The sequence below is a fragment of the Bubalus kerabau genome, chromosome 19 (genome assembly GCF_029407905.1).
Source record: "Bubalus kerabau isolate K-KA32 ecotype Philippines breed swamp buffalo chromosome 19, PCC_UOA_SB_1v2, whole genome shotgun sequence".
NCBI classification, from domain to species: domain Eukaryota; kingdom Metazoa; phylum Chordata; class Mammalia; order Artiodactyla; family Bovidae; genus Bubalus; species Bubalus kerabau.
The window spans coordinates 5,900,381-5,923,266 of record NC_073642.1 but is presented as its reverse complement, the minus strand read 5'-3'; the positions used below and the strand labels follow the sequence as shown (position 1 = coordinate 5,923,266).

General features: G+C 37.7%; 1 protein-coding gene across 6 annotated transcripts in view; it reads right to left on the bottom strand.

The window, feature by feature from the left end:
* Positions 1–2,420: 2,420 nt before the first annotated feature.
* The window catches only part of GABRG3 (gamma-aminobutyric acid type A receptor subunit gamma3), a 650,486-nt gene continuing 630,020 nt past the window's right edge, over positions 2,421–22,886 (bottom strand). For all 6 annotated transcript variants that reach the window (XM_055556667.1, XM_055556672.1, XM_055556669.1 and 3 more), the window contains 4 exons: positions 17,439–17,591; positions 11,809–12,005; positions 11,041–11,100; positions 2,421–3,060 (listed from right to left, as the gene is read on the bottom strand). In XM_055556667.1, the coding sequence (XP_055412642.1) occupies positions 2,779–3,060; positions 11,041–11,100; positions 11,809–12,005; positions 17,439–17,591 (692 nt within the window). In that variant the 3' untranslated portion in view covers positions 2,421–2,778. The remainder of the gene's footprint in view (positions 3,061–11,040; positions 11,101–11,808; positions 12,006–17,438; positions 17,592–22,886) is intronic.

Sequence of the window (22,886 nt, the reverse complement as noted above, 5' to 3'; positions counted from 1 at the left end):
TAGAAATTTTTGTCAAAATGTGGAACAGTCATTTCCTTAATTTAGCGTTTCTAAAAGTGAGGAACACAGTAGCACTTTTGGAATGCAGGCCACTCAACTTCCCTACAGCTGCCATCTAGCCACCAAATATCACTCCCCATTCTACATGCAAAGCAATCTGGGTGGAGCTGTAAGGATGTAGTGTCTGTGAACAGTCTTGCACAATGCTCACCATACATACCCTACTAACCAAGCATACTGGTGAAAGAGAGTCCTTCAGTTAAAGAGTGATACATTCCCTTCACACAATCCCAGTGCTCATCCTCTTCCTTCTTCCATAAAGTAAACTCATACCTACTTAAAAGCATGCCCCTGAGCTCTGCACCTGTGTGAGGTACTTGCCAATTTCCTTTATTGCAGACTGGAATGGTTTATCTGGGGAGCTGGGATCAATAAGGAGAACTTAAATGGGCAAGCTGCAGAGAAGCAGGCATTGGTGTGTTCTCAGGGAATGCTTTTGTTCTTCTTAGTAAGATCCCGTAGTGGATAGATGTGCAGAAATCCAGTTTAGGCTCTGCGATCTGTTACACTCTCTTGAGGTGAATGTTCTGTTTCATGGAAAAGGAACCATAAACTAGTGTGTGTAGATCAGCAGAATGACTGATATTGGGAGGGAGAGATTGGTTGGATTCAGAAAACACAGATGATCCTATACTTATAATTTCATAAGAGTTGCCAATGATGCTCAATTATTGAACAGCCTTGAAATAAGAGGCCTCAGTAAAAAATTTTAAAGGTAAAGTTGGACTTAATATATGTGATAAAAATATTTTTAAGTTATTTTTCTGCCAAGAATTTCACTGAAAAATTCAGCTCCTTCCAGAACTTTTTAAAAAAAGAAATAATGAATTGAAATTTTCATATTGCTATAAAGTTGAGAATTGCGTTTGTAGAAGAACCTTGGGATGCTCTCCCTGGGTGTTTAGTTCCTCTGGTGGGATGTGGTCAGGGCACCTCCAGAACCCCCCACTGCTGTTGAGTGAGTGGGAGGTTAATGCCTGAGAGATAGGACGAGACTGCTAGTAGGCACAAGTCTCCAACAGCACAGAAATTTCTGTTGGGCTAATAGATTCAACCTGTTTCTCCACAAATACTTACTGTTTTTTGTGTTTTAAATTGGACTTTCAAAATAAAAACCAATTGGTTTGTGGCCTATGTAGTAAGTATCAAACCAAAAGCATGGAAGGAGTTGACAGGAAGTAACTCAATGTCTTACATTATATAGACTTTTCCTTGAAAATTGGGTGATAAAGATCAATATATTTGCATTCACTTGATGTTCATAAAAATTGACTCATCTAATTTCAACTCTTCTGGTCTCTTCCACTCCCATGTCTTCTGTGTCTGGTCTGCATTCATTAAATTGTATGAATTAGCACTTTTATATACTTTTCCTGCATAATGTTTTACCCTTTTTTCTGAATAATAATAGTATGCACAATACATAATTAAAATAAAATTATATGGTTTCCAATAAAACAAATTCAATTTTCTATGTGATAAAGATGAGAAGCAGAGTTAGTACCAAAATTTTAATAATGGCAAAGCATCTGTTAAACTAATGTAAGACTTTTTTTTTCCCTATCTATGGTGGAAAGCTTCTGAAGAGTCTTGTGAAGTACATACTAGCATCCAGTTATAACAAAGAACTAACATCAATAAGCAAGTTTGCTTTGTGTTATAAAAATATCAAAAGAGTAATAATTTCAAGGTTTCTTTTCCTTTAGCATCTTGCTACCTATCCTTATTTGAAAATATAAAATAATTTTTTTCATCAAAATATATCATTGATGATAGCCATGACCCATTGTTTTGCATCTAAAATTGATTTGACTTGAAAGTTAATATTCACTAAGAAAAATTTGTACAAATTCTATCTACATTTCTTTCACACTCTGGAAAACAATTTCAAAACCAAAGCTTGTGAATGCTATATACCTTTCTTTGCAAGGTAAAGATAATCATTGAACCTATAATAGAGTATACTCTGGGGTTGCCTCTTGGTCTAGTAAAACACAATTCTTAGGATAAAATGTTGAACTTATGATGTTCAGGGATAGTAAACATCTTTGACTTCAGCAAAATGAGAATTTTGAAAATCAGACTGTTTCCTCAACTGAACACTTGTGGATGAAACAGATATAACCTTTCCAAACTAAGGGTGAGGTTGTTAGATAAAAGTACACCAACCAGTGAAGGTGGTGACAGAGCAAAGAGGCCACAGAGAGAGGAACTGGGTGGTAACTCACTGCAGTTCACACTTGAACTCAGACTGCCAGTGGCTGAAGCCAGCATGAGTCTCAGTCAGCAGCGACTCTGTGCAGCTGGTGCCAGTGCTGCCGAGGGCCCAAGTTAAAATACAGAAAGGGTGGAGTCTGAGAGAGCTTCTCAGATATTTGCTTGTACATTTCACAGATTTCTTCACAAAAGAAAATTGGGAACTGCTTCCAGTATCCAAAACACATTTATAAATATCACCAAGCTACAGATTCAGCAAAGGATTAGCAAGAAGATCACTTTAACACTCAGTTAACTTGTGTGTGCACACGCATTTATCTGTGGGTTTGAAATACGTAATAGAAATATTTGCCACATATTCCTACACTGCTCAGAAGTGATGTATTTCAGATAAACTGAGCAGTGTCTTTCCTTGCTACTCCAGTTAGTCACTACTGGTCTGGGGATGATGAAAGTTTAGAGGGGAGTCTAATGCTCTTCACTTATCACCTGGAAGAAGAGTTAGAGATAGAGGTATCCCACCCAATAAACCAAGTTGAAGAGCAGGAATGATGTAGGGAAAAAGACCCGTGAGTATGAGTCCAGTTCCAAGATGTCTATGTGAATATGTCCTTTTCTCCAAGATCCTGATTTGCATTCTTCATAGCAGCAGAAGAAACTCTGACAGTCTTTGCCATCCAAACACTCATAGACACAGGTATCTTCTAATTCCTGCCAGTACACGGAATTGTTTAGAGTAACTGTTACAGGTGGTGGTGGCCTCATGTCAAGGAGAGAATAGTTCTGCAGACAACAAGAACAACACAAAAATCATCATGAAATGCATTAAGAACAGCTCGAGATGAATCAAGCAATAAGCATAGATCATGCCTGTCCACAAATAATGCTGACAGTGCTGTGCCCCGTGCCTGCTCCCCATCCCTGCTGTGCAGAGTTCAATCTTTGCAAATCTAATGGAAAAACAAAACACTAGAGTTCAGTTTTCAAAACTTGTGTTTCTCAGATTACTGATAAGGGAGATGCAGCATTTTTTCAAATGTGTACTAGACATTTCAAGTCCCTGTTCTGCCTACTTCTTTGCTGATTTGGAGCATATATGCACACACATTATATACAATTCTTCAAATGTTAAACAATACTTATATAAACTTGTGGAGAAATAAATTTCTTTTCTTTCTAATTAGCAGACAGTAAAAAAGCTATGGTGTGTAGGAATGATAAGAGAGAATCTTCTTGTTCCATGTAATTCAGGTTAAAAAATGAGCTTTCAGTGTGTGAACACCAGACATTGCTTGTCATCTCTTGACAGTCAAAAATTGTATACAATTGGAATGTTTTGTTTTCTACTTCACAAGCTCTCTTCCTGATTGGAAAAGTCAATATTTGGGCAGATAAGGGGAGGGGATGACTTACAGTCACTCACAAATGAGAGGAATCATTCTTAACCTTGAGTAATGGCTTCAAATAGACTTGTCAATTCTTCAGGCAGTTGAAGAACTCTCCCATACAACTAAAACTGTGTACTAAATTGAAGTTTTTAGAGAGGATCAGTTCAGTTCAGTCACTCATTCACTCAGTCACGTCCAACTCTTGCAACCCCATGGACTGCAGCATGCCAGTCTTCCCTGTCCATTTAGAGAGGACAAATTTCTAAGTTTGACTGAATAACGTATGAAAACTAAAAACCATGGTTGTCTTTCTGTTCTAATTTTATTTATGCTGCAGGAACTGAGGATCTGAGGTGTCAAAGGAAACTGTATGTGTCAGTGGAGGCTGAAATCAAGGGAGAGGGAGTCACACAAGCCCTTTGCTTAATGCTGGAAGAGAGGTCTTTCAGAATTCATCATGAATACTATATATATATATATTTATTATATACTATTACATATATTTTATTAATACATATATTATATAATATATATAAAATAATATCATATATATTATGTATATATACATATACAATATTCTACATTGTATAGACAATATATAATATTGTAATATATTGATTGCAATAATTAATTACAATTATTAATATAATATACAATAAATTATATTGTATACTATACTGTCTACATAGTATATAATATACAACAATTAATTACAATTTATTAATTACAACATTGTAAAATTGTAATATTGTAATATTGCAGTATTGTAATATTATTGTAATATTGTAATATATTATTGTAATATATACAATATTGTATATGTATATAATATATACGATATAATTATGTATAATACATGATATATAATATATATCATTATATAATATACATATATATAATATAATATATTACATTAGCAAGAAGAGATAAGAAAGTCTTCTTCAGCAATCAATGCAAAGAAATAGAGGAAAAGAACAGAATGGGAAAGAATAGAGATCTCTTCAAGAAAATCAGAGATACCAAAGGAACATTTCATGCAAAGATGGGCTTGATAAAGGACAGAAATGGTATGGACCTAACAGAAGCAGAAGATATTAAGAAGAGATGGCATGAATATACAGAAGAACTGTACAAAAAAGATCTTCACGACCCAGATAATCACGATGGTGTGATCACTGACCTAGAGCCAGACATCCTGGAATGTGAAGTCAAGTGGGCCTTAGAAAGCATCACTACGAACAAAGCTAGTGGAGGTGATAGAATTCCAGTTGAGCTATTCCAAATCCTGAAAGATGATGCTGTGAAAGTGCTGCACTCAATATGCCAGCAAATTTGGAAAACTCAGCAGTGGCCACAGGACTGGAAAAGGTCAGTTTTCATTCCAATCCCAAAGAAAGGCAATGCCAAAGAATGCTCAAACTACCACACAATTGCATTCATCTCACACGCTAGTAAAGTAATGCTCAAAATTCTCCAAGCCAGGCTTCAGCAATATGTGAACCGTGAACTTCCAGATGTTCAAGCTGGTTTTAGAAAAGGCAGAGGAACCAGAGATCAAATTGCCAACATCTGCTGGATCATGGAAAAAGCAAGAGAGTTCCAGAAAAGCATCTATTTCTGCTTTATTGACTATGCCAAAGCCTTTGACTGTGTGGATCACAATAAACTGTGGAAAATTCTGAAAGAGATGGGAATACAGACCACCTGATCTGCCTCTTGAGAAATTTGTATGCAGGTCAGGAAGCAACAGTTAGAACTGGACATGGAACAACAGACTGGTTCCAAATAGGAAAAGGAGTACATCAAGGCTGTATATGCCACCCTGTTTATTTAACTTATATGCAGAGTACATCATAAGAAACGCTGGACTGGAAGAAACACAAGATGGAATCAAGATTGCCGGGAGAAATATCAATCACCTCAGATATGCAGATGACACCACCCTTACGGCAGAAAGTGAAGAGGAACTAAAAAGCCTGTTGATGAAAGTGAAAGTGGAGAGTGAAAAAGTTGGCTTAGAGCTCAACATTCAGAAAACGAAGATCATGGCATCTGGTCCCATCACTGCATGGGAAATAGATGGGGAAACAGTGGAAACAGTGTCAGACTTTATTTTTTGGGGCTCCAAAATCACTGCAGATGGTGACTGCAGCCATGAAATTAAAAGATGCTTACTCCTTGGACGGAAAGTTATGACCAACCTAGATAGCATATTCAAAAGTAGAGACATTCCTTTGCCAACAAATGTTCGTCTAGTCAAGGCTATGGTTTTTCCTGTGGTCATGTATGGATGTGAGAGTTGGACTGTGAAGAAGGCTGAGCGCTGAAGAATTGATGCTTTTGAACTGTGGTGTTGGAGAAAAGACTCTTGAGAGTCCCTTGGACTGCAAGGAGATCCAACCAGTCCATTCTGAAGGAGATCAGCCTTGGGTGTTCTTTGGAAGGAATGATGCTAAAGCTGAAACTCCAATACTTTGGCCACCTCATGCGAAGAGTTGACTCATTGGAAAAGACTCTGATGCTGGGAGGGATTGGGGGCAGGAGGAGAAGGGGACGACAGAGGATGAGATGGCTGGATGGCATCACTGACTCGATGGACATGAGTCTGAGTGAACTCCGGATGTTGTTTCTGGACAGGGAGGTCTGGAGTGCTGCGATTCATGGGGTCGCAAAAGTCAGACACGACTGAGCGACTGATCTGATCTGATCTGTTCTGATAGTACTATAAATACAATATCAATAATAACAATAATATAATATAATACATAATATAATACCTGTAAATAAATAATAAACATATCATATAATAATAAATATAGTATATATAATATACACATATATAATAAATAAATAATAAATATATAATATAATATAATAATAAATATATTATATGTATAACATATCATATTATATATAATTGTATATTATATATTATATTATTATATGATATATATTATATATCATAATATATACTATATGCATATAATTATATATATTATATAATATTATATATAATAAATGTATATCATTTATATATATCATATAAATATAAATATTATATACCAAATATATATTATATTATCATTATATATTTTATATATGATATATATAATAAAATATAATATTATATGATGTATATAATATACTATATATAATCTACAATAATACATACAAACAATATTATATATATAATATATTTAATATATATTAATATATTATATAATCATATTATATATGTTATATAATATATAATAATATATATAATATATATACATATACAATATGTATATTGCATATATATATCCAATGTATATATTGCATACATATATATGTATACATGTATAATAATATACAATATTGTATATATTATAATATAAATTATATAATCTGTTTCATATAATATATATAATATACATTATTATATATAATCTGTATAGTTACATAATATATAATATACAGTATTATTATACAATATATAACATGTTTAGTAATATATATAAAATGTATATCAATTGTATTATATTATACCTTATTATATTATTTATATATAATATATGTTATTTACACCTATTAATTGATATCTATTATATATTATAATGGTGAAGGCAATGGCACCCCACTCCAGTACTCTCGCCTGGAGAATCCCATGGATGGAGGAGCCTGGTGGGCTGCAGTCCATGGGGTCGCTAAGAGTCGGACACCCTCAGTTGTGTCCGAGTTTTAGCGACCCCACTTTTACTTTTCACTTTCATACATTGGAGAAGGAAATGGCAACCCACTCCAGTGTTCTTGCTTGGAGAATCCCGGGGACAGTGGAGCCTGGTGGACTGCCGTCATATATATTATATATTTATATAAAACCAAAACCCATAATTACAAGGAAATATGGCACCTTTTTCCTTCTACTTCTGGATATTACATTGATTGGATATTTTTCTAGCTCTGTGGTAGAGGATTCAGTGTCGCTACTGGTAGCCTTTGGGGCATGCTTTTAATTGGGAAATGTCTGTGTGAGGACTAACCTAAATCAAGATGCTCTGGGCCAATAGCCAGTCAGGGGGCCATGGTGCAGCTACCTACTTTCTTCTACAATTCTAGGCAATCGGAAGAAATAAAAACCTTGGTGTCCCTCAGGTTCTAGTGTAGGTGCATGTTCTCCAGATTAATGGTTCTTAAACCTGAGTGGGTGTAAATTTCACCTGGAAGTTTGCTGAGAAAAGCAAATTCCTGACTCGACTCTGGTTCATTTGAGGAATTTTTTTTTTTTTTTATAATATCCAATTAGAAAAATCTGCTTGTATTAAATAACAATTGTACATGTGTTTTGACAGTGTTCAGCCAGATTTTCATCCTTTTATTTCTTCAACCTTTTTAACTGTGCAGTGTCACACAAAGATGTCCAGCCATTACAAGCAGGCAGGACCAACATGAGCAGCTGACTCAAAATGGGCATCAGAAGTCTCTGCAGGGATGGAGACAGCTCAGTAGAGATTAAAAGGATGCCCAAAAAGGTAACATGCTAAAAAGTGTATGATTTCTGAGGACAAGAGAGAACTATATACCTCACTTCTTCATTTAGAGAACTAAAATCCATGATCACTGAAACAAATAATAAGAGATCTCTAGTTATATCTTTATAGCTCACTGTTGTAAAATGACATATTACAATATCGAAATAAAACTTATAATGTTAAGAACCGTAAATAGCCATATGTTAAATTGTTTAAGTACTTCTTGAAATTCAGTACCCACCCCCCCCGATTTGTCAAGATAATTTCAACTATGCCCCAAATAGAGATTTTAATTAATGAATCTCCAGGGTCATCTTCAGCCCAGCTAGTCCCTGCCTGACTCACACCTCTTTTGCTTCTTTGTATAATGCAGTTCCTTGACTTCCTCAGAACCACTGCACTTCCTGGGCAGCAAGTACTACCGCATACTCAGAGTGGACTAGCCTTTGTATTTTATGGAGGTAACTGAGGCACAGAACAGTTTGGACGACTTACCCCCAAAGCAACATATGACCCTCAGGGGGCCAGCTCCTGTCCCTGGTTAGTGAGAGGCTGTTCATCTCTGCTTTTCCTTTTTGAGGAGAGTGGCCCCTTAACTAACCTAACACTAGATATTTCAGAATAGAACTGAAGACATTATCATCCAACAGTTGAAAAACCCGTTTTTTTTTTTTTTTCTTTTTAAAAAAAATTTTTTTTATTTTTATTTTTAAACTTTACATAACTGTATTAGTTTTGCCAAATATCAAAATGAATCGGCCACAGGTATACATGTGTTCCCCATCCTGAACCCTCCTCCCTCCTCCCTCCCCATTCCATCCCTCTGGGTCGTCCCAGTGCACCAGACCCAAGCATCCAGTATAGTGCATCGAACCTGGACTGAATTGAAGACATTATCATCCAACAGTTGATAAACCCCAGTTTTTTTTTTTTTTGTCTTCTGAACTCCTGTTGAGGATTCTTTGATTATGTCATGCTAGCTGGCCTGGCACCCCACTCCAGTACTCTTGCCTGGAAAATCTCATGGACGGAGGAGCCTGGTAGGCTGCAGTCCATGGGGTCGCGCAGAGTCAGACATGACTGAGCGACTTCCCTTTCACTTTTCACTTTCATGCATTGGAGAAGGAAATGGCAACCCATTCCAGTGTTCTTGCCTGGAGAACCCCAGGGATGGGGGAGCCTGGTGGGCTGCCATCTATGGGGTCGCACAGAGTCGGACACGACTGAAGCAACTCAGCAGCAGCAGCAGCTGGCCTGGAGCCCTTTCTGTGAATTGTTTTTGTATGTACTTTCTTTAGGGTCATTACATTTTCCAGCATAAAAATTTCTTCCAGTTTTGTGGCTATTTTTTTCCCTCTATGTTAAACATTCTTTATTACTTTTGACTGTATCATTTCTATACCGAAGATGTCAATATTTCCTCCTCCACTCTTAGCCCCCTGATTGTGTGTGATAATGTATTTTCTGGGCCTCAGACTATTTGTTCTGACTTGTCTCTGTTATTTAGCATCCTCTATTTCCACCCCTTCCCATTACCTTTTAGTCTGTTGCTATTTGGCAGCATTTGCTGGCAAAATCTATGTCCACCGTGGCTTCCCACAGCTAGAAAAATGGCTTCACTTCTGTCAGAACTATAATGATACCTACTTGCAGAGTATAGATAATTATACAATCTCCTGATGAAATTGACTGAAATGAACTGAACATAAGATGCTGATTAGCAGCTAGAAAACCACCTATCGTGTACGGGTGGGCATAAAACATTCAGTGCAATTTGTGACTTCTTATGTACAAAAGGATAAAAATATAAAGTGAAAGTTGTCATATGGTAAAAGTGGTAGCTCACAATCAATGATTTAAAGACATGTTTCTCAATTTTTCAATAGAGTCTTACATTAAGCTATATACTAAAAATTCAGGTTAACAGTAATAATTAAATACAACAATTTTTTAAATTGTGAAGGTTCGGTCAATACTTATAGCACTTTACTTTTCCACATCTCAATGTCCTTGTCAGTAGAGTGGTTTTTTTTGTGAAGATAGAATGAGTTGATAAATGAAAGTACTTAGAATATGTTGTCAAACAGAGTTAGCACTCAAAAGAAAGTCAGGGAGAGCTATGTCATTCTGAAGATAGGAAAGGATAAAAATGTTATCAAAATTGTGCAAAAAATTTTATAAAAATTAATGGACATAAAAAGCAATTCATAGGAATATGTGAAAATCAAAAACAAGTAAAAATATATTAAGCTTTATCAATAATCAAAGCAATGCCAATAGGAATAGTTTGTAGGAGTTGTTTGTATATTCAACTATTCACCTAAATGCAGGGAGAGTGACCCACATTGAGCAATGAGTGACTCACACTGCTAAGAAAACTGGTGGAATGTGATTTGGAAAAAAACATGCAATTCTTTGGCCCAGGCTTTCTCTTTCTAGGAATTAATACTAAGAAAATAGTCACAAGTATGTACAAAACATATAAAAATATGTTTAAAAGTGAAAAGTTGTGGATTAGCCCAGTGTCCAGCCAAGATCATCTGTGCATGTATCAATCATGAACATATGATACAATCATCAAAATGATCCTAAAAATTAATATTTTGACCAAGAACTGTATTCAGAACATAATTTTGAGTTACAGAAATATGTATGCTATACACTAATCCCTGAGTAGAAGTGATTTTTTCCCCTTTATTTTCCAAATTTTCTAAGTTGAACATTTCTTTGTAAATACATTTTTTTTAGGGAGTACATGCATTACTCTTTGGTCTTCAATAGATGCATTTGTAAACAATAATATTTTTCAATTGTAGTTTACACAGAGTTCTCAGAAATATTTACACTTGCAATGTTATACGTACAGATGGTGCTTGTAGGCTTATCCTTTCATGAATCCATCTTGAGGAATCTGCATGTAATAACTACAAGGAAAGCAGAAAAAGCCATTGAAAACTGCCATGGAATCTGTATTACAGAACACTCTGATAATGAATAATCTTTAAGGTGTGATTACACCAGCCCATGCCACTGGTAGGTGAAGCTGAAGACTGCTTGACAGTCACATTCATATCTTCTGAATACCTATCTTGTTTTTAAAAAGCCTTATTAAATTAACTATTTATATCATGTATAAAATCCTTATGAATAAGAACCATTTACCTCAAAATGTTCTTCTACTACCTTCTGAGAAAATCTTTTTTTTTTTAATTTTTCTTTTGCATTTTTTTCTTTTTTAAAAAATTTATTTTAATTAGAGGCTAATTACTTTACAATATTGTATTGGCTTCGCCATACATCAACATGAATCCTCCATGAGTGTACACGTGTTCCCAATCCTGAACCCCCCTCCCACCTGCCTCCCCATACCATACCTCTGGGTCATCCCAGTGCACCAGCCCCAAGCATCCTGTATCCCGCATCAAACCTGGACTGGCGATTCATTTCTTATATGATATTATATATGTTTCAATGCCATTCTCCCAAATCATCCCCAGCCTCCCTCTCCCACAGAGTCCAAAAGACTGTTCTATACATCTGTGTCTCTTTTGCTGTCTCGCATACAGGGTTATCGTTACCATCTTTCTAAATTCCATATATATACGGAGAAAATCCTTGCTACTGGAACTCACCGATGTTTTTTTCTTAGTGGTAGGTGGTTTTCTGCAACTTGAATAGTAGTTGAGGGTAGCATACTCCATCAGAGCAGCAAAGACAAATAAGAAGCACACAGTCACGAAAAGGTCCATGGCAGTCACATAGGACACCCGGGGCAAGGAGTTCCTGGCTATGGTGCTGAGTGTGGTCATGGTCAGCACTGTGGTGATGCCTGCACAGGGGACACATACCAAGTTGTAAAAGAAGCCGAACAGAATCCCTCCATTCCACACGGTGTTTTATTTTTAGGTGAATCCTCCTTCTTGGCATTGCGTAAATGCAATAATACTTTTAATTGTAATGTACATATAATATTATAAGCAACATTTCCATAATATGTTTTGTTATAGTCTTCACAATATTAAAATATATGAATTAAGTTAATATCATCCCATTTATTCAGTAATTTTTGTATTGTTTGACATTTTTTTAAAATATATTTTTAATGAAAGTGAGATTTGCAGTCCCCGATACTTTGTCTGTTCCTCATCTCACACTTTTCTTCTGCCCAGATAAACTAGTTCCTGTCTTCTCCTTTTCTTTACAATTTGTAAACTTACTTTTTTTGAAGACTCAGCAGAAACACCACTTTTTCTGAGGCAAATCACTTTATAGTACTCCAGGCAGAGCTGATAATACACACATCTTCACTATTCTTATACATTCTATGTGCTTTTTTTTGCATGATCACAGAGAATTATTTATGTCTTTGTGGTCTGTCTCCCTGCATAGAATGTGCGATCTTTAAAAACAAAACTGTATCTTGCTCACCCTTTCTTTCCCATTACACAGCACCATGTCTAGCATTCTATTTCAATAAATGCTTTTTATGAGTGCATTGATTCATTGGTTAATTAGTTAATCACAGTATTAATCTGACTTTATTTCATATATGTTGGCCAACACTAAAGATTTAATCAAAGACTGTGGAGCAAATTTAAGAGATGTATATGTGATAGAAAGATCAGATAGACATGACAGATGAATGCACATTAGTTCCCATCTTTGCAGAAGCATCACAGCTCCTGTTTAGTGCCTCCCGGGTCTGTCAGTCAGCAAGAAATTGTAGAATAAATCAAATAGAACAGCATGCACAGCATGGTCAGGTGTACAGGATATTGAACTGGAAGTCGAAGCCTTCAGCCTTGCTCTGGGCCTTCTCAACATTTGGTCAGATAAAGCCACTTACCCTCTTTGAATCAGTTTCTTTAACCAGTATAGTGAAAACAGAATGTCAGGCTGTCCTTATTGCAGGTGGGAAAGTTGTGATACATTTTGTAAAAATGCATTGTAAATTTGAAAAGTATATACTGATGGTGGGTAAATTTTTATGAAAAATATAGATTTTGTAATAAATGTTCGGTTTAACATTTTCAAAAATGTGGTGACCATGTTATGTCTAAAGAATTTGTAGGTAGGGCTTCCCTGGTGGCTCAGATGGTAAAGTGTCTGTCCGCAATGTGGGAGACCCGGGTTTGATCCCTGGGTTGGCAAGATCTCCTGGAGAAGAAAATGGCAGCCCACTCCAGTATTCTTGCCTGGAAAATCCCACGAAGAGAGGACACTGGTAGTCTACAGTCCACGGGGTCACAACAGTCAGACACAACTGAGCAACTTCACTTTCACTTTCATTTTCAAGAAATTTGCATATTTTTACTAAATGTCTTCAAAAATTTTAAAGTTGATTCTTTTTCTCTTTTCATTTTGGAGTACCAGTTGAAGTTGTGTTATACATCTCCATATTGTCCCACAGATCACTGAGGCTCTGTTCAGTTTAGTTCACTTCAGTTCAGTTGCTCAGATGTGTCCGACTCTTTGCGACCCCATGAACCGCAGCGTGCCAGGCCTCCCTGTCCATCACCAACTTCCAGAGTTCACTCAAACCCATGTCCATCAAGTTGGTGATGCCATCCTACCAACTCTGTTGTCCCCTTCTCCTCCTGCCCTCAATCTTTCCCAGCATCAGGGTCTTTTCAAATGAGTCAGTTCTTCGCATCAGGTGGCCAAAGCATTAGAGTTTCAGCTTTAGCATCAGTCCTTCCAATGAACACCCAGGACTGATCTCCTTTAGGATGGACTTGTTGGATCTCCTTGCAGTCCAAGGGACTCTCAAGAGTCTTCTCCAACACCACAGTTCAAAAGCATCAATTCTTCAGAGCTCAGCTTTCTTTACAACCATACATGACCACTGGAAAAACTATAGCCTTGACTAGATGGACCTTTGTTGACAAAGTAATGTCTCTGATTTTTAATGTGCTGTCTAGGTTGGTCATAACTTTACTTCCAAGGAGTAAGCATCTTTTAATTTCATGGCTGCAATCACCATCTGCAGTGATTTTGGAGCCCCAAAAAATAAAGTCAGCCACTGTTTCCCCATCTATTTCCCATGAAGTGATGGGACCAGATGCCATCATCTTAGTTTTCTGAATGTTGATTCTTTTAAATCATTTTTAAATTCATATCTTCTTCTAATTAGATAAGTTTTATGTGATGGTCAATTGTACATGATCTCTCCCCTCCCTGGCATCTTCAATCTGGTCTTAAACTCATTTAGTGATTATTTTCAATTTGACTATTATACATTTTATTCTAGAATTTCATTTTTAAGAAATGTATTTGTTGATATTATCCATCTTGTCATTCACTAACATTGTATTTTCTTTTAATTCTTGAACACTGTTATAATAGCTGCTTTATTGGGGGCAGGAAGAGAAGGGGACGACAGAGGATGAGATGGCTAGATAGCATCACTGACTCGGTGGACGTGAGTCTGAGTGAACTCCGGGAGTTGGTGATGGACAGGGAGGCCTGGCGTGCTGCGATTCATGGGGTCGCAAAGAGTCGGACACGACTGAGCGACTGAACTGAACTGAAAGCCCATATCTGCTGATTCAATATCAGAGTTGCATTTTAATGTTGACTTTTTTTTCTTGATCATGGATCACAATTATCTGCTTCTTAGAAAGTAGTAATTTTTTTTACTGTATATACAATATTGTAGATGATACATGATGGACTATGTAATTTTTTAAAAAGAATGTTAAATTCTTATAATAAATAGTTGATTTACTGGTGGTTTTGCTTGATTTGTCATGGCATGATTTGTTTCAATTAGGGGAAGTCTAGAGTATTGCTTTATTAAGCAGAGCTCTTCAGGTGTCTCCATTAAATATGCTAGTGTTGCGATTTCTCCACTCTTCTGGTCAGCAAATCTATTACCTGCAAGAATGATATATTTCTAGTATCTCTGTCCTCTTAACACCATGATGGCTACTCTTTGATAGGACTTGCATAGTTTCAAGTTGTGAAGAAATATTACTCTGTTTTGAAGCTGATCTTTAAAGTTATACTCACTATGACCTCTGAATTTGTCATTGTGAGGTCATAACTTGAAGAATAGTTGCTAAATTTATGTTATGCCTTTGTCAGCTGATTTATCATGTATTTTATATAAGAATGCAAAACCAATATTGGGCAGAGGGATCAGTTCAGTTCAGTTCACTCAGTAGTGTCCAACTCTTTACAGCCCCAAGGACTGCAGCACGCCAGGCTTCCCTGTCCATCACCAATTTCCAGAGCCTTCTCAAACTCATGCTCATTGAGTTGGTGATGCCATCCATCCATCTCATCCTCTGTCACCGCCTTCTCCTCCTGCAATCAATCTTTCCCAGCATCAGGGTAGTTTCCAATGAGTCACCTCTTCGCATCAGGTGGCCAAAGTAGGAGCTTCAGCTTCAGCAATGAATAGTCAGGACTGATTTCCTTTAGGATTGACTGGTTTGATCTCCTTGCAGTCCAAGGGACTCTCAGGAGTCTTCTCCAACACCACAGTTCAAAAGCATAAATTTCTTGGAGCTCAACTTTCTTTTTGGTACAACTCTCACATCCATACATGACATCTGGAAAAACCATAGCTTTGACTAGACGGACCTTTGTTGGCTAAGTAATGTCTCTGCTTTTTAATATGCTGTCTCAGTTGGTCATAGCTTTTCTTCCAAGGAGCAAATGTCTTTTAATTTCATGGCTGCAGTTACCATCTGTAGTGATTTTGAAGCCCCCAAAAAGAAAGTCTATCACTGTTTCCATTGTTTCCCCATCTATTTGCAATGAAGTGATGGGACCCAATGCCATGATCTTCTTTTTTTGAATGCTGCATTTTAAGCCAACTTTTTCACTCTCCTCTTTCACTTTCATCAAGAGGCTCTTTAGTTCTTTGCTTTCTGCCATGCTACTGCTAAGTCACTTCGGTTGTGCCCGACTCTGTGCGACCCCATAGACGGCAGCCCACTAGGCTCCCCTGTCCCTGGGATTCTCCAGGCAAGAACACTGGAGTGGGTTGCCATTTCCTTCCCCAATGCATGAAAGTGAAAAGTGAAAGTGAAGTAGCTCAGTCGTGTCCAGCTCTTCACGACCCCATGGACTGCAGCCTACCAGGCTCCTCCGTCCATGGGATTTTCCAGGCAAGAGTACTGGAGTGGGGTGCCATCGCCTTCTCTGACATAAAGGTGGTGTTATCTGCATATCTGAGGCTATTGACGTTTCTCCTGGCAATCTTGATTCCAGCTTGTGCTTCATCCAGCCTGGCATTTCACATGATGTACTCTGCATAGACGTTAAATAAGCAGGGTGACAATATACAGCCTTGACACACTCTTTTCCCAATTTGCAATCAGTCCTTTGTTCCATGTCTGGTTCTAACTGTTTCTTCTTGATCTGCATACAGATTTCTCAGGAGGCAGGTAAGGTGGTCTGGTATTCTCATCTTTTCCACAGGACAGAGGATATTTCCACAGGACAGAGGATATTAAAGGCTAATTTACCTTGTTCAAAAAGTACTGTGCTATTAAACAAACAAGAATTAAAAAACCAACAGAAGTGGTGCAATGTAATATACAAGATTTTGCAGTTTTTTTTTTATATTGAGGTAGCTTGATTTCCAAAAGAAATTGTGATAGTGCTGGTGGAAAGAACTATATATCATACATTATTAACAAATAAAAATATAGAAAGTTAGGCAAAATTCCTACCATAAAGAAAAACTGATATAAAACATGCACTACAATTCTAAAACCACTTAAATTTAATGTTTTATTAAGAGAACTTTGGGTACCACAGAAAAATTTATGAAAAGACTTTGAGCATTAATGTGTAAATTATAGCTGAAAAGAATAATCATTTTCTTGTTTGCTGGTAAATTTGCTCTAGCCAAGCAGTACTTCTTTTATTGAAAGATTGTTTTACTGATTTGGTCATCAATCCTCAAAGGTTCTATTTCCATGCACTGTTCTATTTCCATTAACTGACATAATGAGACTTTTGAGTGTGGCAGGTTTCAGAACATGACTACATTTTTAATGACATCATCCTTAGAGCACAGTACAGAATGATGCAATTGATTTATTTTGAATACTTAACTTCAACTTAAGTGGTACACTGGGAATTCTATTGTCAGGAAGAAAAATCTAACTTTTATACTTAAAATAATCAAGTAGCCCTCAAATTAGATCAGTTACATTTGAACTGTCTTTTTCATTGAAAGTATTTTTATGAATATAGTTCTATATTAAAATTACACAAAATGGTAGGAGACTTTTTTGAAACTCACCTAATGCTGTTCTTGCTGGTGTAGCATCTTTTTTGATCCAGAATGATACCCAGGATAAAACCACAGTCAGTATACAAGGAATATATGTTTGAATAGTGAAGTATCCCATTCTTCTACTCAATTCAAAATATATAGTCATGACAACATAGTCACCTGTAATGAAGTATTGCCAAAATCAACACAACTTTCTTGTGTTAAAATAATTCAAGGAAATAATTTATAACTTATTTTGTTAAATGAATGACTTGATAAAAGTATTCAAGTACAGCATTTATCACATTGGAGGAAGAGTCAGAATTCTGGTGCTCTGAAACTTAATTTTTATTATATCCATGGCTGCGTGAAGTATTTTACTATAAAAGACACACAAAAAAATACATATTACTTGATATGTGTGATAGATGTGCACATTTATTCTATGCCATTATTCTACACCATTTATTCAGGCCATTACTCAATGAGCTATTATCACTTCTGTCTAGCTGTATGTTACATGTCTAAAACCAAGGATAAGAAAAAACTCATCCTTCAAGTAACTCCATTCTCAGTTTGCTTTTTCAATAGTAACAGACCTGCACATAAACTTTTATATCTAAACTTTGGTAACAAATTTATATTTCCATTTTTGTAGTATGACTTTAAGCTTATCAATCACTTACTATAATGTTTTGCATAATATTTTTATATTTATCTTATCCTTTCATTATTACTCAGAAAATAAACAGAAGAAATCATTTTATGGACACTACTTCCTCTTTACTAACGCAAAGCCACACATAAACAGTTGGGATTGATAGAGATGTTACTGGAAATCTCATAAGATTCCATGAGGGACTGGGAGAGTGCGCATGCCTAATACGTTGTTTATTTTATTCCAAAGTCGCCTCTACCCATGTTTTTTCTAAGTGATCTTCTGCAGAACTGTGTCTCTCTCCTTCCTCCCATTTGACCTCCATCCTTCAACCTGTTGGATTCAACCTTCTGGCACCTGAAATTCACGATGACCAGAAATGAGTTGTTATCTCTATCACACCAATACCTTCTCTTAGCTTAGGTCCTCCTTTCATTTATCCAAGGTGGGAACCTAGACAACCATTTCTGATTCATTTTCCCTTCTTCAACTTCTCTATTTCCCCCAATTCCTCTTCCTACCTGGCCCATGTACTATTTACCAAAGCCCCTGGCTTGTCTCGTAACAACCTTCAGTACTCTGGATCATTCTGCGTCCTGTCACCAAAAGGATCTTTCCAGAACACAGCATCTTGTTTCTCCTGTACAACTGTCAAAACTTTATGATGGAGAGAATAAGATGGTGGAGCAGTAGGTGGACATGGAGTGCATCTCTCTCCATGGATACATCAGGAATACACCTTCAGACACAGAAGTGCTTGCAGAACACCAGTTCAGAGTGGGCAGGAGCTCTTGATCAGTGGAAAAGAATATATAGAACCACATAAAACTCGGTAGAATGAAAGAAGTAGGGAAAAAAAGAGAGGTGTTAGTAGCAATGGACCTGCCCCTGGCAGGCGGGGGAACTGAGCAGGGGTTTGACCTCCACACTGGGGCAACTGTTTGGGACAGAGGAGAGATAGTTGAGGCTGAGAGTGAAGCAGCTGATCTGTGACAGTCTAAATGGAATGAGAATCACACAGAAAATCCTTGCCACAGCCATACATACCCCAGTCAGGGACATGTGTCCCTTAGAAGGCACAGCAGCTGGGGGCTGGAGTGCAGAGATTGTGGAGGAATCCAGGGTGAGGTCTGTGGTTGATGGTGGGGAGATGGCCCTAGGGGACACGCGGGAGGAGATTGTGGTAGGAAATGCCTGTGGAGGAAAGCCAGGCAGCCTTGGAGGCAAGGTGATACTGCTGTGTGTAGGGATGGGGCCATCACTTTAGCCTCTCTCTCCCACAGGCCAGCACCAGCAGCTGAACAACAGAGAGGCTGGCCCTTTAAGCACCTGACAGTGCTGAGCAACAGAGAAGGACCCAAGTCAGGGGAGCCCTCTAAAGGCCTGAATGGGTGGGGCAATGGAGGAGGTCTAGCCGAAGATCACCAGCTACCAGAGGCTAGAAAAAGACTCTGATAGGGCCAAAGCTCCTGTAGTTGAGGCCGTCTGTGTCCCTGCACACTTGGCGCTGCTGTGCCACCTTCATGCTCAGTCCTCACTGGGGAAGAGCTGCCACAGACTAGAAAAAGCCCTAATAACACTGTGTCTCCTGTGACAATAGACACCAGTGCCCCTGCATAGCCAGCATTGCCAGGGTCCCTGTGATCCAAGCAACCATGCCACCTGCATGCATGATCCCTACCGGGAAAGAACTGCCAGAAGCTAGAAAGAGTTCTGCATCTATGCAAACGGGGCCACTTTGGTCACATCCAACTCTTTAAGACCCTGTGGACTGTGGTCTGCAGGCTTTTCTGCCCAGGAGATTCTCCTGGCAGGAATACTGGAGTGGGTTGCCATACCCTTCTAGAGCATATTTCCTGCTGCCAGCTCCCTTGAGTACCTGGTGCTGCCAGGGACCCTGTGACCTAAGCAGCTGTGCCACCTCCACAGCCGGCCCTCACTGGCACAGAACAAAGCCTCAAGAGCAAACCCTTCTGGATGACCCACGTCCAGAGGTAGAGATAAAGCTACAGTTGAAACCCAGGGGCAGTGTGGCTAAGGAAGAAGACCCAAAACCTTCCCACCCACTGTACAAACTAGATTAAATCCACACAATCAACTAGGAAGACTGTGTTTATGGAATATGTAAAAGGACAACGCGAGTTCTCACAAAAGAAAATGCACTAGTTCTGACACCTGTGGACATTGAAGGCAAGAACACACAGGAATAGTACCAGATTAGAGTCTGAGCAGATCCCACAGCTGGTCCAGACACCAGCCCAGTGTTGAAGGGCATCCTAGGGAGGTGAGGTGTACTGTGACTCCCAGCAAGGGAATGGATGCTGACAGCAGAGACTCAAGAAAAACATTTCTTATATTTTGACTTGTTCTGTAGTTGCTTCTGGATGTTTCCCCCACCTCTCTATCACTCTGTTGTTGTAGTTGATGGTTTTTACTAGTACTATTAAATCTATTTAAACTTTAGAGAATTTTTAAAAACCACACTTTTTATTTCTGTTATATACTGCCTCTCCAGTACTCTTGCCTGGAGAATCCCATGGATGGAGGAGTCTGGTAGGCTGCAGTCCATGGGGTTGCTAAGAGTTGGGCACGACTGAGCGACTTTACTTTCACTTTTCACTTTCATGCCTTGGAGAAGTAAATGGCAACCCACTCCAGTATTCTTGCTTGGAGAATCCCAAGGACAGAGGAACCTAGTTGGCTGCCGTCTATGGGGTCGCACAGAGTCAGACACAGCTGAAGCAACTTAGCAGCAGCAGCGTACTGCCTCTGCATTGGCCTTTTGCAGTTCTGTGGGGTTTTCCTTTTTTTTTTTTTTTTTTACTTTTTGTTCTCTCTTTTTAAAAAATTTAAAAATTTATTGTTACTTTTTTCTACATTTATTCCTTTGTTTGCTTTTCCTACTGTTCTTTTCCCATTGTAGTTAATCTTTACTGTATATAAATCTTCTTTATTTACTTCTGCTCAACTTTGCATTTATTTTCTTTGTTTCTTTTTCTCACCATATTTGTCAGTTTATTTTATTTTTGTTGTTTTATTCCCCAGTTGGCACCTTGCTTTAGTTCTGTTTTCCAGTTTTCACTTTAGTTAGTTTTATTCTTTTTTTTATTTTATTTTTACTGGAGTATAGTTGCTTTACAATGTTGTGCTAGTTTCTTTTCTTTTTTTAAAATTTTATTTTATTTTTAAACTTTACAATATTGTATTAGTTTTGCCAGACATCGAAATGAATCCGCCACAGGTATACCTGTGCTCCCCATCCTGAACCCTCCTCCCTCCTCCCTCCCCATACCATCCCTCTGGGTCGTCCCAGTGTACCAGCCCTAAGCATCCAGTATCGTGCATCGAACCTGGACTGGCGACTCGTTTCATACATGATATTATACATGTTTCAATGCCATTCTCCCAGATCTCCCCACCCTCTCCCTCTCCCACAGAGTCCACAAGACTGATTTATACATCAGTGTCTCTTTTGCTGCCTCATACACAGGGCTATTGTTACCATCTTTCTAAATTCCATATATATGCGTTAGTATACTGTATTGGTGTTTTTCTTTCTGGCTTACTTCACTCTGTATAATAGGCTCCAGTTTCATCCACCTCATTAGAACTGATTCAAATGTATTCTTTTTAATGGCTGAGTAATACTCCATTGTGTATATGTATCACAGCTTTCTTATCCATTCATCTGCTGATGGGCATCTAGGTTGCTTCCATGTCCTGGCTATTATAAACAGTGCTGCAATGAACATTGGGGTACACGTGTCTCTTTCCCTTCTGGTTTCCTCAGTGTGTATGCCCAGCAAAACTTCATATATATATTTTTTATAATTTTTTAGACCTTTTTTTTTTTCTTCTTTTCTTTAACATTGTATTTTTGAAATTCCAAACTCTACTCTAGATTTATAATTTTAGCTTTTTGGTATTTGTTATCAATTTTGTACCTATAGTTTTATTCTTTAATTGGTGGATATCATTTTTAATTTCCTTTGTTTGCAAGGTAAATCTATTATACTTTATTTATTTATCTTTTTTGGACTTTTGGTTTTGCATATGGGTGTACATATATGTGTGTATATTCCATTATTTTAGTTATTATCTACCTGATTTTGTAATTGCCATTTATCTGGGATGCACCTTTTGTTTCTCACTTTTGTGTGTTTGTTTTAATACCATTTAATGCCATAACAAACCACCTGTGGAATCTCTGTTCCTGGCCAGAGCCCAGGCCCTAAGACTTTGGAGTGGGTGCACTGACTCCAAGTCCCTAGATTACCAGAGAACTCCTAACCCTAGGGAATATCAAATATTGAGAACACTGACAAAGGTGACAATTTGTGTGAGAGACCTGGCACCACCCAACTGCCAGTAGCACCCTGTGCAGGATGCCTCAGTCAAACAACAAACAAGACAAAAATACAAACTCAATCATCAGCAGACAGGATTACCACCTCACTCAGCCATGCCCATCAGAGGGGAAAAAACTCACCTCCTCCAACAGGAACACAAGCACAAGTCAAAGCCTACCTGAAACTTACACAAACCACTGGACCAACCTGATGGGGGCAGAAACCAAAAGGAAGAAAGAATTCAACATCAAAGCCTGGGAAAAGGAGGCCTCAAACAAAATAAATTAAAAATAAATAAATAAATGAATAATTAAAAAGAGAAATAATGTGCAAATGAAGGAACAATCTAGAAACATATAAGTCCAAATAAATAAAGAGGAAATATGCAGACTACCTGAAAAAGAATTCTGAATAATGATAGTAAAGATGATCCAAAACCTAAAAAAATAAAATGGAGAAAATGCAAGT